This window comes from Vespula vulgaris, chromosome 6 (assembly GCF_905475345.1).
Source record: "Vespula vulgaris chromosome 6, iyVesVulg1.1, whole genome shotgun sequence".
NCBI classification, from domain to species: Eukaryota; Metazoa; Arthropoda; class Insecta; order Hymenoptera; family Vespidae; genus Vespula; species Vespula vulgaris.
Genome location: NC_066591.1, coordinates 6,854,595 through 6,871,643, shown reverse-complemented (window position 1 = coordinate 6,871,643; position 17,049 = coordinate 6,854,595). Strand labels below are relative to the sequence as shown.

Here is a 17,049-nt window from a genome sequence, read left to right as displayed (position 1 = left end):
TGAGATCGAAGGGTCCACGTAGGAGCGAAGGGAGATTTCGATATTTACCCCAAAAACTTTGAAAAAAGAGCTCCCTTGTTTTCTATCGGAGCACGAGTGCGTCGTGAGATCATCGCGTGATCTACGGAAAACCGTTACGCGTTCGATGGGGTGAGCAAAGAAAAGTGACAGTGGAAAAAGAGAGAGAGAGAGAGAGAGGGAGAGAGGTAGGATGATGGCTTTAGGGGTGGAACTCATGGCAGTAGGGCAGTAGGTTAGCTAGGGGCGGTAGCCACCCTCCCAGCATCTCTAGTGCGTATAGTTCGTTGGGTAACAGTAAATAGGATTTACTAGACAACTGTCGACCACCGGGTAGGAACCTAGGCAACTGTAAATATTCGATGAGATTACGCTTATGTCTGTTAAACGATCCCGCTTCGGTGAACCCAGGTAAATGCCCTTCTATCTTTAAGTGTCATAATGGAATTCTTAAGAGCAGATTGCGTATAATGCTCGATAGGAAGATTAGTGAAAACACTGTTTGGTCCACTGTTTAGTCCATGGAATATTCTAAAAGTCTCAAACTTCTCGATATTTATTTAATATTAGCCGATGAGTCTGAAAACGAATGTTGTAAATTTTTTTTCGATTTCGTGTTACTGTACCGACATATTACTTCGGTGTTAATTTTGTACATTAAATCCGAAGTGAAATTTCAACTGGCGAAGACACGCAGACTCGATTAGGCCAATAATCGATACAAAAAAGTAGTTTCCATTTTTCTCTTTACTAATTCAACCGAGGTTACTACTTCTTCAACGACAACACGTTTTGGCGGCCTACTTGTCGCCCGTATGCAATAATGTAAGATAGTCGTTTTGCTTAGTTCGTTTGCCCGCATGCTTCTACCATACTCAAGAGGTGACTTGGCATATGGGCGATTTGCATACGACGTCGACGAACAAATGTTTCTACGATCGCCGTTCCGTATAAATAATCTTGGAAAAGATGTACTAAAAAGAACGAGATTAGGAGAATTCCACGTATTTTAACATTTTTCGAAAGTGAAAATATTAAAGAGAAAATTACATTGTTATTTTTATTTGCGCGAGTGTTTTTTTCGCTACTTTTCAATATTCTTGTACTAATTTATTATAGGTCGTTTAATAAATATTAATAAATGAGGCGGCACGTTTGAGGTGATTTTACCGAGATCGTTGGTGACGTTTGTAGAATTCGAAGAGTCGACGAAGGGCTGTTTGAGAAGGGTAGGAACGGCGCGTTTAAATCGATTTTCGAGTGCTTTCGATTTTACCGTATTCCTTCACGCGAGAGCGTAATCTCGCTTCGAAAAGAACTCGATCGAGTCGGAAAGTGCCGAACACAGAGAAAGAAGAGAAGAAGAGAGAAAAGAGAGAAAGAGAGGGCAAACGCGGGTAGAAGACCGGCAATACCTCGGAGAAGGGTAATATCCAGTGACGAATAGTGTTTGATCTGGCTCTGCGCCATGGTGTAAAGGACAGATGCAATTTGCCTGATATCGTTTTACTGACAAAAATATCGAATGACGTGGCGCCGCCAAGAGTCGTGACACGGATGGTCCCTTCCCCCTACCTACCCCTACTCCCACCACCTGATCTGCACACCCACCCCCGCGCGTCTTCGAGAGGAGCACGACGGATATTATCGTCCGGCCCAACGGGTTTTCCGGAAAATCTTTTTTACAAGCTTTTTCAATTAACTCCAACGACGCTGCTATCGTCCTCGCTGACGACCTCTGTTAACCGTCCCACCTCTTCCTATCTTTCTCTTTCTCTACTTTCGTCCCTTGCAACTCGTTTTACGTTCTTCCATCCCTCGCCAAATTTCCTTTAACTCGCGATTTTCAAGCAAATGCATCAGGCTCGATCGATCGAGCAGGATAATCACGCATTGGAAAAGTTACAGGACTATTCAAATTAAAATTGCTTAAAATTTACCTGTAACGCTTTCGTTCATCGATTATATTTTTATTACGATTTACAGGGACGACGTTACTTTGAAATGCGAGAATAATAATAATAATTAACCAACACGTATGAATGCGAATCATTGACTTTTAACGTCGAAACTATCGAAACATAACTTTATTAATTCTACTCGGAAAAAATGCTCAACCGTCTCAAACATCGTAACACGTTAAAGCGTATTTCGCGAAAATATGTGACGCGTTACTTTGCATCCAGGAGAAGCTAGAGAGATGATAAAGTTAACATGAGCTCTTTTTCTCTGGCCCTCTCCCTCCCTTCAAAAGAGACATTATTTATATCATCGTCTGCCGCGAGTCGTACATTTTTTCCTGCCCGAAGAAGCGAGGAACGCTGGAAAAATGGCAAAAATTTAATGCATTTTAGCCCGTCTGAATCGAGATGTCGTAGATCCTGATTAAAAAAAAAAAAAGAGGGAAAAAAAAACAAAAAGAGAGACAACGAAAAAGTGAGAGAAAGAGATGGAGAAGGGGAACACGGATAGAGGGAGAGACAAATGGAGGAAGGAGGCACGTAAAACGAAATGAGATAGGTAGATAGGTAGAAGGATAGACAGATAAACGGAACAGAAAGAGAGAAAGAAAGAAAGGGTGGAGAGAGTAAAAAGCAGAGGAGAGTAGGAAGACGCGGTGTGTGACGAGAGAGAGAGAGAGAGAGAGAGGGAGAGATAGAGAAAGAGAGAAAGAGAGAGCGAGTGAGGAAGAGAGAAACGGATGAGTCGTGCATGCGGAAGAGCTGGGAAGGACGACGAATTGGGGCGAGGAGGGGGGGGTGGGATTTCAAACGAAATCAATTCAGAGTCGCTGTCCAGCCGAACGTTACCCTCGCGAACGCCGGGATAAATGTTGGCCGAAACAGTAATTTCACGCCCAGTCCCCGGTACGTCTGATCCTGTCGCTTTAGTGCACGATACACCGTCTCGCTGCATCGCCCGTATAGTTACTCTACGTGCGAAATTTTCACCAATTTCGATATCTCAAATTTTCCTCTTTCTCTCTTTCACCTTCGTAAAAATTTATTATCCAAATGGATATTTTCTTTTTTCTTTTTTTATAAGAACAAGATCTTATGATATGCTTTAAAAACGATAATATCGATAGTAATGGTAACAATTATTTAACGTATACCGATCAAAGTTTTATACGAGAATCTTCGATAAAAATTGTCTCTTATATCCTTGCTTGTTCTCATGGAAGGTGATACAAAGTACCCGTATTTATGCAATGAAGAAATTCCAAGAGAAAGTCCGAATTATCGGCAAAAAATTGTTAATTACCGGCTTCTTTTGTGTAAGGTGAGACGAACTGAACGATTCAATCAAAGATTTATTTCACGTGGCTTTTTTATCTGCATCGAACCAATACAAATATTCTTTCTATACTTGAAGAAAAAAAGATAGAGAACGACAACGACCGATAGAACGGTCGCGAAAATGGAAAAGAAAAGAAGGGTAGAGAAAGAGAGAGAAAGAGAGAGAGAGAGAGAGACTACGAGAGAAGGAGAGGGAGACTAGAGAGCCGAGTAATACGAGGGCATAACGAAGTCGACGATAATCCATGCACGGACAATTTCATTTCTACCACGCAATCCCGTCTTTTGCTCTCCCTCCCTCTCCCTCTCTCTCTTTCTCTTTTTCTTTCTCTCTTTCTCTCTCATTTTCTCTCTATCTCTCTCTATCCTACTCTCATCTCTCTCCATCTCTATTTCCCTTTATCTCTCATCCGAGTCTGCGCGGTAGCTTTTTTGATAAACTGTTTTCCGCGTTTTTCACCGGTGGATGTAAATTAAATCCTCCATGGAGGCCGACGGAGGCTCACGTCTCCCGGCTGCCCCCAGGATTCGTCCCTCACCCGCGCTCTTCTACTGTCTCTCTCTCTCTCTCTTTTTCTCTCTCCCCCACTCTTTTTCTCTCCCTCTCCCTCTAGTCCCTTCGCCCGCGAGCCATCGCGGCGTATACAAAGCCGATTAGGACGGGACACTGGGAACATTATCATTTTGCATTTTTCGTGCGGAGCGGACGAGATCGCATTCCTCACCCCCTATCTTTATTTCCCTTTCTCTCTCTCTCTCTCTCTCTCTCTCTCTCTCTCTCTCTCTCTCTCTATCGATCTCTTTTTCTCTCAGCGGACGTATGCACAGTATCTCACGCGCAACGTGCGTACACCCAGAGATCTTCCTAACAAGAGAATGAAAAATCGAGCCTCTGACTGGCAGCCTAGCTAGACAAATTCGCTGTAGATCCTCGCTGTATGCGTCAGGATTATGAAAAATGTTAATAGTAATACACGCTTTTACGATGGATCGTATTACTATAAGTATTCTTGATATGTAATCCGTTTCTCCTTTTTTTTTCTATTTCATATCGATATTATTTTAAGCTGACATCTGCTTAAATGTCCGTTCAGTTAGCGAACAAATTGCAAGTCCCTTTTGAACAATGAAATATATTTCAGCGAAAAATGAACATTATAAAGTACCAAGTCGCCAAGAAGAAGTAGAAATAGCAAGTCTTTTCAAGGAAGAAAAGAAGATTGCAGGACAAGGCGAGTCAATATTTGTATGTCGTAAATATTGGTCGGATAGAGACGTCTGTCTAGTAGTCGAAAGGACGAGAACCTTTATTTGTCTCGCGTTTTCACTGATGCCGGGTGGCATGTAACCGTGAAAACAAAACAAACGACAACCCGTCCTGTCTTTTCTCTAGTCCACCCCATCTACCCTCTACTCTTCTTGTCCAAGTAATGCATCCTAAGTAGTGCACCGACGTATAAGCTACCGGGAGCAGAACTGGGCAGTCAGCCAAGTGTTTTCTTCGTGGATCACCGAACTATTTCCAATATTTCTTAGGGAAACGAAAGAGGCATACCGTTTACAATACATATCCCAATGAACGGAAAATAAGAAGAAAGAGTACCGAGAACAACGGTGAATTGTTTTTGAAGAGTCGCTATTAGATAGCTCAAAATAAGTAGAAACGTCTGTCGAAAGGAACGAATCGTTTTCACGCGAAAGACGTACCACGAGAAATTAAATAATCACATCAAGTCTGACCGTTTTGTAGAAATTGGAATATATAGAATCTCGTTGAGAGGGACCGCAAGACGCGTTCTTTCGGCAGATATTTCCTCTAGTGGGGTCAACGAACTGTTTCGCCGGTCCGACATCAAGAAGCGGAAAGGAGATTCACTGGTAAGGGAGGAGAAAACGGAGGAGGATGAGGAGGTGGTGGGAGTGAGTCTTTAGCAGAGAGTGTACCGTACTCATGCTGCAAGTAGCAGCTCATAGCGGCGGATTAGCCTTGCAGTGGCGATGCTTACATCCCCTATAAAGCACCCCCTGCCATCGTCCTCTGCCTACCTCCGTCCTCTCCACCGCCTCGACCCCCTTCGAAACCCCGTCAGCCAACCCCCGCCTCCTTCGTTGTTCCTCCCGCGATAGCCCTGCGGCCACCGCATTGTCTGCCGCCCAGCCAATACCCGTCGTGTTTCTCATACTTGTGTTCATTATCAAAAAATTCGAAAAGGAACGACGATGCTGCTACTGCTGCTACTACTACCGCTGCTGCTTCTACCGCTGCTACTGCTTACCCGCCTACCCGTTGCACCATAAGCATGAACCCCTTATGTTACCGAGCTGACATTCTGCGAGGGTAGACCCAGTACACCCTCGTCTGATCAAGACTTCCTCTTTCTGATCATTCGAACGTTAAATCGGTCTACGACGTCCTGATATGATAAATAAATGTTGATAATCGTCCCGATTAAGTTAATAAACGTTGGATGCTACGTTTGAATATTGATTATTTTAAGAGACTTTTCATGTAGCTTAAGTAAATTTTATTATCGAATGGATAATGGATATAGAATTATTTTTTCTTGCAATTGACCGAGTAAAATAGCGAGAGCAAGGGAAGTTAGTTCGTGCATAAAACACCGCTCGTTCTTTTAATTTAATCTCATTAAGGGAAGTACATTTTCGTGGAGACAGAGGTACGAAATCATTTTGAAGGCGCTACGTTAGACTGGTAGTATACTACTCGTCCTATGCATTATACCGAACCTTGAGAATTTCACTTGACTAAGGCTAGGTCAGGGCAAGAGAAGGATGGTGAAAGCGGTGGTGTGTAAATAGGGACAGAAATACTGGAAGAAGGGAAACAACGTTAGCCGGAAAACTCACAACGTTTCGTGCAACTCTCCAGCATTTTCGCGTCGGCGAAGTAAGAAAAGTAAGAGAAGAGTGGTGGCAACGTTGACGTAGCAAGGGTGACGTAAGGGTTAAAAAAAGAAGAATGAAAAAGAAAACAGAAGAGAGAAGAAGAAAAAAAGAGAGAACGAGAAGGAGAAAGAGAAAGAAAAAAAGAGAGAGAGAGAGCGGGAGATGGAAAGAAAGAAAGAAGAAAAAGGAAAAGAGAGAGAAGAGAGGGGGTGAAAGCGTCAGAGAAAGAAGGAAAGGAATAATGTAACCAAGACAGAGATTTCGCTGCCGCGGGGTTTTTGAACGAGCCGTAGAGAAGCGAAGAAGGGTGTAAGAGGTGGTGGAGGAAGTTCTGATAGGGATGGTAAGCGGGTTGAGGGGGCGGTTGGAACGAGTAATAGAGTAAGAGAGAGAGAGAGAGCGAGGGTGAGGTGGAAGGGGTGCCTAGGCAGTCGAGGCGCACGGCCAAGAGAGAGCCAAGCGCCACTAATTAGTGCCAAGAACGTAATTAAGTAATTTTTAATTAAGTGACTGCCGTTTACGCGCACAACCACCACCTACGGACGACGGAGGTAGTAGCCTCGCTCGATGCAAGGTGCGTCATCCCCCTTTCGCCGCGACGCAAATCGAATTTCCTCTCTTCTCTTTCGTTTTCTCTTTTTTTTTCTTTCTTTTTCTTTTCACGAGGAATCCGTTTTCGCACAGATAATCCGTCGATATCGTGGCCATGTCGTCCCCTCGGGCATATAAAATGCGTCGATGAGTTCCTTCGAGTGAATTTATAATCTCCTGCTATGTACGGTAATTCATTCTACGTCAAATATTGCGTTTAGCTTTCAAGACTCTTCATTTGTGTGTGTGGGTGTTATATATATATATATATATATATATATATATATATATAATTGTTAGCAATCATATTATAAGCTCGTAGATTTAAAAATATTCTTTTTCGATAATAATTCTCATTTTATTCTCTATTACCAACGAACAGCTATACATATTACGAATGATTAAAATCCGTCCGTAAGCTTTAGAAAATGTTTCGCCTTCTCGAAGGTACAATACTCACGGTGCAACGTTGAATGAGGCACCCTGGTAGCGGCAAAAAAGGTAGTAAAAGTCTTGATAGGGGTAGGTCGGTATTGTAGGTTTCTACCTACCGGGAGGCAACCGTTAGTAGTAGGAGTAGCAGTAGCAGCAGCAGAAACGGCAGTAAGTAGCGGTACCCAAAGAGTTGCCACTCCATTGTGCCATGTACTGAGTTTTAATTAAGGAGCTGGCGCGAATTTCTCGAGATCTCGCATGCGCATCTATATGTATTCGCAACTCGCACATAGACGATATTTAAGTCAGTGCTCGGATACATTCTTACGTATACGAGTATATATAGGTATGTATACCTATGTAAGTACAGACACGTATATATATATATATATATATATATATATATATGTATGTATGTATGTATATAGATAATAATTGTATATAGTGAGTCCTGCGTACGTAGAAGAAACAAACAAGAGATTTTCTTTGTAAGGATCGAGAGTCCTTGTGGCAAACGAGTCGGCTGTGTCTTTTTCTTCAACCGTGCTTCTTTTCCCTTCTTTCTTCCTTTCGAGGAGGAGCAGGTATAGCCAGCAGCAAGGCCGCGGCCCGAAAGTCAAAGACCAAAGTTTCCTTCTTCTCATTAGAGGGCTACGAAACTGCTACGATACATCCTGCCGTCTACCCCTTTATCCCCCAGTCCGCCCCCACTCCTTTCATTACAGTTAGCAGTCGTCAACGTTCTCGTCTCCGTTCGATCTGCTACCTCCACTGGTCTTACCACCTCTCGTTCGCTTTTGTCTCAAAGGATCCGTACTTGCTCATTTCGTCCAGGATCCCTTCTTTCTCTCGAGGGCTGGCTCATCGTCGTTTGCTCGGTTGAGAAATAAAGAGAGAGCGAAGAAGACAGAGAACGAGTTCCGCGGATGGTTGGAACGAAAACAAGGAAAGAAAACAAACTCGTAATTTTTTTGGTACTTCTAGATCGCGCAGCTTCGATTTTGGATGAACTCCCTTAGAGAATCTTTCTCGTCGAACTTACTTAACGAATAACTAGCCGTCTCTCAGGAGAAGCAAAATAGCAGAAATTGAGGAAAGAAAGAAGAAGAAATTATGAACTAGTAAGCCACGGAAGGGTGGAAATTCCACGAGGGAAGGAAGTAGGGAGAAGCGGAGAAAAGATTATGAGAGCATAATAATTACAAGGCCTCCACTTACGTCCTTCCGGCACTACTTCGGAATCTCACATACTCTCGGAATACGCGGGAGAATGCACGAGCTACGTAAACGTCTCCGTGCTCATGTAGGAAAAGGAGGAGGAGGAGAAACAGAAAAAAGCGAAGAAGAGAAAGAGGAGGAGAAACGAACGCCTGTGGGACTACGTAATATACACACGCGTGTAGTCCGTCTCTACGTCAAGCCTCGAAATTTTCCTCAGTTTCAACCCCCTCCCTCCTTTTTTCTCTCTTCCCTCGCTCGCAGCCAGCTTGTTCCTCACAATAAGAGAGAAAACCGTGGCTCGTCGTTCTCCTCCATCTCCGCCCCCTATTCCTCCTCCTCCTCCTCCTCCTCCTCCTCCTCCTTCTCCTCGCATGTGTGCCTTCCAACCTGTGAGTTCTACTCTACGCGAAGGTAGCTAGGTAGCCGCGTGTGCGCGCGCGCACGCATGGCCTAAGAACACGCGTGACGCTCACGCGCGTCTAGCCTTTTCGCTAAATGGCCCTCGCGCTTGTATGCTGTTTACCACCCGACCACCCACGCACGCCTTCCTCTGCCAGGCTAACCTGACTCACCTATTACCACTACTACGATACTACTACTACTACTATTATTACTACTATTACTATTACTACTACGACTATTACGACTACTACTATGACGACCTCGCCTCTCCATCCCGCTCTCAGTTGGCATGTACAATCTTGTGGGATTAAAACACAAGCTTAGAGAAGGAAGAGAAGAGCCGGAGAAAACCTACTGGTCCCGTGTGTGGAGAGATTTCCTACCACCCTTGTCTTTCCCTTTCTCCCTTTCTCTCTCTTTTTCTCTCTTGCGCTTTTCTCTTCGTTTGTACTCAAGATTTCGGTAAACCGACTACTACCTCGACGTTTTAATTGGTCGGTCTTCTTTCTACACTCCTGACTTTTATCAAGGAAACTCATAGACTGTCCATGAAAAGGATTCTTATGATGATCCAGGATAGTGCTAAAGACGTTTATTAGACCGGTTTAAAAGGTTTCCTCTTCTTTTATTTTTTCTTTTCACTTTTTATTCTTTTCAAGGGGAATAAAATAAAACATCTTGCATCTAAAAATTTTGCGATATGATATTGTCCTGCGTTTGTACGGTTTCTCCGACTATCGATTATATATTGTACGATCGAGACAGTGAGATAAGAATCATAGAAAAGAGTAATTTCTACTTAGAAAATTACTCCGTTATTATCTAAATAGCCTTCAAAGCCTTTCCTTACTACACATCGAATGTTTCTGTGTACGCTACAAACCGATCGAGAATTGATAACGACGAAGACGAAGAATAAGTTAGGAGAAGGTAGAAAAAAGAATAACTGATGGTAGAAGGAAAGAGGGGTTGTAAACTACCGGTCGTCCTCTTTAGAGAATTATCGAGGATTTGGCGACGATAAACAACCCCCTCGAGAGCGTCACGGGGTAAATTCGTTCAGCTACGTCATTATTATAGGACTTGAGAGAGCTTCCGATTCCTTTATTTATCTCTTGCACTCACTTTCTCTTATTAACGCTCAAGAACCGTAAATTTTCGCGGCTCATCGCTATCCGATCTCTGCCATTTATTCATTAATTACGTAGAATTATTTTTATCCTTAAGTAATCATCCCTTTTTATTCTTCTTTCCATTTTCTTTCGAATTTAAAGATGAAAACGAACATACACATACTTGTCCTATTTTAAACTGTAAAATATAATATACGTCTCTCTCATTAACTCATTCAATTCGATGTATTACCGAAGATATATCAACTTATAGATTAAAACAGGACATGAATATAACTTTCAACTAGCGTTTCGAAAACTCAAAGTATTAGAACGTGTAAAAGAGATAAGTGCAAAGTTAAAGGATTTTTTCGTAATATAACCAAAAGAGAGATAGAGGTAGAACTCTCTTGCGAAGTAGATTTCATAGGCATATAGGGTTATGTATGTGTATGTCTATGAGTGTGTATGTGTTCGTTGTCCATTATACGACATAAAATTTCTTCCATTCCGGCGATAGGATCTGCCACCTCAGTGTCGCGTGTCCCAACGTGGAATCTGATAACGAGCTAACCCCAGTCCGCGCCTCGCTATCTTTTCATTCTCTCTGTCTCTCTCTCTCTCTCCTTCTCTCTCTCTCTCTCTCTCTTTTCCACGCACACTCGGAATACGTCAGACAAAGAGAGATGCCCGAAGATAGGGAGACGAAGACACGAAGAAGACAGGCGAGTTTGCGCTCTCCCTCTATCAACCCCCGCCACCGACACGACCCCAATCACCCCCCGGCTAGCTTCATCGAACGAAGGCTGTCAATATATCCTTGGCATAAGCAGATCCGATGATGCACGCGTGATATTCGAGGACTCACCCTCTCCAGCCGTAAGACATCCATACGCTTTCGAGTCGACACGAGCGTGAGAAAATGGGGTGCGAAGGATCGCTTTGTAATCGTCTCGTCTCGTTTCTTCCTTCTCAATGCATTTTTTCTTTCTCTCTCTTTCTCTTTTTCTCTCTTTCTTTCCCTCTCCCTCTCTTCTTCTCTCTTACAACGGATATGATTCCAAGGTTTTTCCGTCATCGCTTTTGTTAAACGACTTCCATACTGGGCAATATCAATAGAATATTCACTTTCTTTTCTTATTCATCGAGTTTCGATCTTTCTTGTTTTATTTCCAATTTTGCAGACATTGCTTCGAAAATATTCCATTTTAGTATGTTCTAGTAGAAGCATCCATGAATGTTAAATTAAAAAGAGTGGATCGACTTTCGGCTGAGAATCTTATCGAAAGGTCGATCAACGTTGGTCAGATAGACGAAGAAAGATAGAAAAAGTGGAAAAGTCGAAGGACTAATCGGATACATTGCGTCGTAAAGTAAAGCCGTCGTTGGTGCCGCTTTCAAGCGGTTCTCGTGACAAAAGTACAACGATGGCTCATAGGGTGTCGAGGGGTGAGTTGATAGAAGCTAGGGTGTACACGTAGGAGCGTAGAATAATGTGCCGAGGTATTTCCGCATAGGAAGCCGTGCATTAGGCTATCAGATCGAGCACGCTCGACGCCGCCGACTGGAGAACGAGCAAGAAAAAGTCTAGCTAAACTCTTACGTGATTAGCCACAAAAGGAAACAAGGTATACTGTCAGTTCGTGCCCAGAAACCTTTCGAGGATTGTCTTTGAGGATGACACGAACAACCCTTGCATTTTTCCTCTCTTTATAACTTCGGAAAATAGGAAAACTGGGAAGATGGTATTTAGAAAATCTTTTAATAGAAATTAATCTAATAAAAATGATCAATAAAAACAAGCAAAAAATATATATATATTACATTAAAAGATACAAATTCATTTGTATCGAGAATTTTTATTCGTTTCTTTTTTCCTCTTGAAAAAGAAGGATAAAAAGAGAGAAAGAGAGAAAGAGAGAGAGAGAGGAAATTTTAAAGGTTTTCGCGTGCCTCACCAAGAGACCTTGTCTCCCATGATACTCGAAGGCTGGAATACGAAGAACATGTTAGAAAAAAATTGTACGAGAGAGAACAAGCGGACAAGAGTGTAAGAGAGAGGAGAGAAAGAAAGAGAGAAAGAGAGAAAGAGAAAGAGAGAAAAAGACAAACAGACAGACAGATAGAGAGAAAGAGAGAGGGAAAATGAGGGTGGGGATAGAAGCGGCAGAGAGAGAGAATCGGACGAGGAAAGAACGAACCCCGCAGGCCGCAACGAAACGACAGGACGAAAATGTTACTTGAAATATATTAGCTAGTAATTAGCTTTGTTCCTTGTCCCGGAAGCTGAGCGTGATGCAATTTTTGCCAGGCATTTCTAACTTCTACAACGCGTTCCCTTGCCCTCTCTCTGTCTCTCTCTTTTATGTCAGTTATGACAATGTTTTCAAAGAACCGAAAGATAAACGAATGAGTATGCAAGAGAAAGCCACTCGGCGTATAGCAACAAGACGGACAAGCTCCTGCTCGCGAATTTTGATGCTTCTACCAGCGCTAAGTTCAATGCAAATGATAGTAGAAGTACCACAACGAGAACGAGTATAGTTGTGTTTTTTATCCACCCTTGCCGGAGTTCATGAGACTAATCGGGACGTTTTCGTTTTAGTGTTCAGCTTATTCACAAATCGCGTGTACTAAATTAGTCTTATATACCTTTGAAGAAAAAGTATAAGCTCTCAGTTACGATAAATCGATTTTAGTCATTGATTGAACTTTTCATTACGACACGTACGATAATCTTTCTCATTCCTTTACTTTTTACAAAAGACGATTGTCAAGGTAAAAGCAAGGTGAGCAATTCGTGACAACGAGTATATTCAAGTAGAGGAAAACTTATGAGCTTTCGAGGAGCAGAAAGGCGCGTATTCTTGCGATAAGAAAATAGTAATAACGTAGTACCGAGATCACGTGTGGGCCTTCGTCCGCCTTATATCTCGGATCTGTACTGTACTCAGCCTAATTATAATCAGGCTAATGCCTACTGGCCGGTATGTGTCGGTACCTACAAACTCCTACGCCTTCGTACCTGCCGCAGTGTAGATACGTTACTTATCCCCAGCTGCTACTAGGGGATGGTAATTAAGATTCGGACACACCCATCGTGACTCTCGTCTCTTGGGCTCTGACCGCTTCTGTAAAGGGAGTGGTCGAGCCCTCGAAAACCTTGTTCTCGTTTGCATACACGGAACGTTCGCCAACGAGAGACGTCTTACATGATTTCGTTCAAAAGACCGAACCTTTTAGATTAAATTCGATTCGAACCTTCCAGATAAGAAATTCGTACTATGTCCGAGAACGAGAAGTTAGGATCCACGATGGATCCAATCGAGACCTTTGACATTCAGAAACGTTCCGATTTAATTTTCGTTCGTACTACATGGGAACTGGACCAGCAACGACGTAAGACCTAATTTCAACTCCCTTCAAATTCATCACGATAGTATGACAATGTTATATACTATATATATATATATGCATGAGTTAACTTGTACTCACCGGAAATTGGAGAACCACTTGACCAGCTGCGCTGTATTGTTTTTATTAAACTTGATGTCGGGGAAGTACATCTTGAGGACGGCCGAAGACGGGTACCTTACCCAGAAGAACATCAGCTTCGCTTTCCTCAGATGCATCGGCGTCAGCGTCGACGAGTTCACCGTGGTTAAGGAAATATCTTACACATGTGTTTCTTACAATACATATACCTAGATATAAGTAAAGAACGTGTCCGCAAAGACGTAGGAGCCGTATCAGTGATCAAAGACGCGTAAGTCGAAGGATCGTAGAGCTCTAGAAATTTGTATCGTGTACGAGAATATCTCAAACTTAATCGTGTTTTCTTCGTATAAAATTGGATTAGAAATCGTACAAACTGTGGGTATATCCCCATAGTAGGCGGTAGTAGGGGTCTAACGTTCTCGCTGAGGTTGACCTACGATTGGCCGCATCTTCAACGGAAGCCTTACCGACTCCTTACCAGTAATAGGATCTCTTGATGTGGTTTCATCGCATTCTTATTCGGTTAATCCCTGTGTTCGAACTTTCACGGAGACGCATATCTTACTTGAGGAACTTTCGGCTAATTCGTAATGGCAGTAGGCCTTCATGGCGAACAGTTCTCATCAAATCGAAAGAAGACAACGTCTAAATTCTGTTCTTCGGAGAAGAAAATTTTAGATTCTATATAATTATGATAATGAGATATCGAGAAGATCATTCTTCACTCCGAGCAACCCTTAATCGACCACAGCAAGCTTAATATTTTTCATAAATCCTTATATCGAATTTGCGGAGGATAGTTTTATTGTTGGAGAAAATTCTCGAGCAAGAAGAACGAAGGGAAGAAGTCGCGAATATATTTGGCGCGAAGGCCATGGCGAAACGTTACAGACGAGGGTGAATCGAGAGAGAGAGAGAGAGAGAGAGAGAGAGAGAGAGAGAGAGAGAGAGAGAGAGAAAGAGCAAGAGAGAGAAAGAGAGAGGAGAGAGCTTACGGCCACGACGATACATGCGACGCGCTCGACCTACCCCACAGAGAGAAGAAAGAGAGAGAGTAGAGGAGAGAAAGAGAAAGAGAGAGGTAAAAAATGCGCCATTGATTTTACATCAAAGGCCGACTAAAAAGGTGGCAAAGAACGTCGTGTTGCCGATCGGATCGACACGGCGATGTTGCAGTTCTGACGATGCACCATCGTCTCGCACACACATACACAAAAACACACATGTATATGTTCTCTCGCGCCCCCACACAAGCCTCCCACCTACAACGTCCGGCCCTTCTCGTTTTCTCTTTCTGGATCCGTAAGCTCTTTCAAAAACTGAGAAGCCGATGCGAGGCTGCAAGCAAGGTGAGTCATGTGCAATAATCGAGCTGCTGAACTTTTCGCGCTGGTTGATCATTTTCCGACGATCGTACTAGGAACATGCCTTATCTCTCTCTCTTTCTCTTCGAAGCCGGATACGATAGCTATTTTTATGCTGTTAAAGCGTATCATCGGGTCAGCCCGTGGCCGCGCGGTGCATCGTTTGAGACTTTGAAAGAGAGACGCGGAAAAACTCGCGCCGAGAAGAATCATCGGGACCACGGATGCGTGCCGGCCGATAGAGTTTTTAATAGAAGCCTGGTTTAAAATTTCTTCCTCTTTTATACATAGAACTAACCTCGACCGCGTAAAGTCTAACGATGATAATATACATATATATATATGTATATATATATATACACTTAATTATGTTAAGTGTTATTACGGAATAGACACTTTAATTTTCTTCTGTATCTTTATCTTAAGTTATCTTTTCTACGAAGTTATCGTCGAATGCTCCCTTCGTTACCGAGACTCACTAGGCAAGACGTATACTTACTAAACCGTTACGGGCTATCGCGTTTCCTCGAAGATTTCAACGCGCGAGCGGAGGTTGTCGGCTACTAGTCAGGAACGTTATAGCGATAACACGGAGCTAGGAAGAAGGAGGAAACTCGATTGAAGTCGAAAGAACCGAGATACATGGAGAAACTGAGTTGGTCGACTTTCGTAATCTCGATTCTAGGAAGAGAGAGATAGAGAAATAGACATAGAGAAAGAGAGAGAGAGAGAGAGAGAAGAGGATTATCTACGATAAGTCGAAGAGACGCTCGCGATGGGAAGTTCGCGGAGCACCTCCTCCTTTGCCTCTTCCACCTCCAGCTCGTTTCCGTGGTTGAATTCCGAAATTACGGGACAGATTATTGGCTTGCGAAGTTGGGTGAGACTCGAGGCTGAGGGCAGACCGAGTAGTAGGCAAAGAACTTTCGGCTTGGCGCGTTGTTGCCGGACAAACTCTACTCGTAGGTGCATCCAACATTAGCCTAACTCCGTGGCAAACTAATCTAACATTCGTCCGAGTCCTCCCTCTTTCCTCCATCTCTCTGTCTCACTCTCTCTCTCTCTCCTTCTCTCTGTCTCCCACTCTTGTTGCTTTCTCTTCTTCTCTCTCCCCACTCACTTTCTAGCTAGCTAGCTCACGTTCTTTCCGATCCCTCCCTCCTACCTATCTCAGCATCACGGCGACTGCTCTTCTCCTTGCGAGCGAACGAGTTCTTTCTCTCAAAAACTCGCTGCCGCGTTTCAAAGTTTTCGCGTTCAACGAAACTCACCCTCTAGTTCACTCCTCCTATCTCCGCCACAAAAAATATCCCTAAGCGTCGTGAGGCTTTTCAGTCGTATCTCGTACATTTTCAAGTCCTAACTTTCCTTCGCACTTGCCACGAATTATCATTTATTTCGTATGTATCTACCGAAGTAATACTCGCGGTATACAACTGCATGCAATAGATTCTCTAATCTCTATCGGTTTAGCAACCGAATACAATTGATCGATACAGTTTGATCGAAGGAAAAAAAGTAATGCTTTTTTACGTAGTATTAAAAAAGGATATTGTAGGCTGAATTCCGTCGTAGCCGATGTCTCCGGAGTTGCAATCACTAACACGGTCGTTGTTGTCCATCCTTAGGTGTCCATATTCCGGACTACCGTGTTGTGCAGCCGCGAGTAAAACAGGATGCAACATGGCCGGGGCATGCGAAAGTGGAGGTGAATCCCTGAGTTCTACACGTCCACTTGGAGGACTCGCAGGCAACTGATGCGATCCCGCTGCTGGTACCTGACCTGCATGGCCCCCACGTGGGGTGTTGATTCCCGGGAAGAACGGCGAGTACGGCGAGAACACCTGACTTTCGTGAAGGCTCGGGTTTGGTATCGCTACGCTTGTTGGCAGGGACACTGGCAGCATTGGTGGTGGCGCGTGGTAAGGTCTCGGTGGTGGAGCTGGCGGAGGACTTTCACTGCCTCCTTGAGATCCGTTGCCCTCCTGCGCAAGAATTCTTGATACAGTCCTTGGTGTGATTCTCGTATCGGTTACCTGAAAAACGATGCTCATTGATCTTCCCTTACGTAAAATTTAAAAATGAGCTACATTTCTTAGGTCTCCGGACACCTATTGAAATCTCTTATTATGTTAAACATCCGAAAGCCATATTTGGTTCTACGTCTAACTCACGAAACCCACCAAACGGTGTCTTATACCT

General features: G+C 43.4%; 1 protein-coding gene across 3 annotated transcripts in view; it reads right to left on the bottom strand.

The window, feature by feature from the left end:
- Nucleotides 1-17,049, bottom strand: part of LOC127064684 (homeobox protein prospero) — a 59,808-nt gene that overhangs the window by 39,990 nt on the left and 2,769 nt on the right. For 2 of the 3 annotated variants that reach the window (XM_050996123.1, XM_050996124.1), the window contains exons 2-3: nt 16,401-16,883; nt 13,481-13,635 (exon numbers count right to left, since the gene is read on the bottom strand). In XM_050996123.1, coding sequence (XP_050852080.1) covers nt 13,481-13,635; nt 16,401-16,883 — 638 coding nt within the window. The remainder of the gene's footprint in view (nt 1-13,480; nt 13,636-16,400; nt 16,884-17,049) is intronic. The other variant, XM_050996125.1, reaches the window with a different exon arrangement.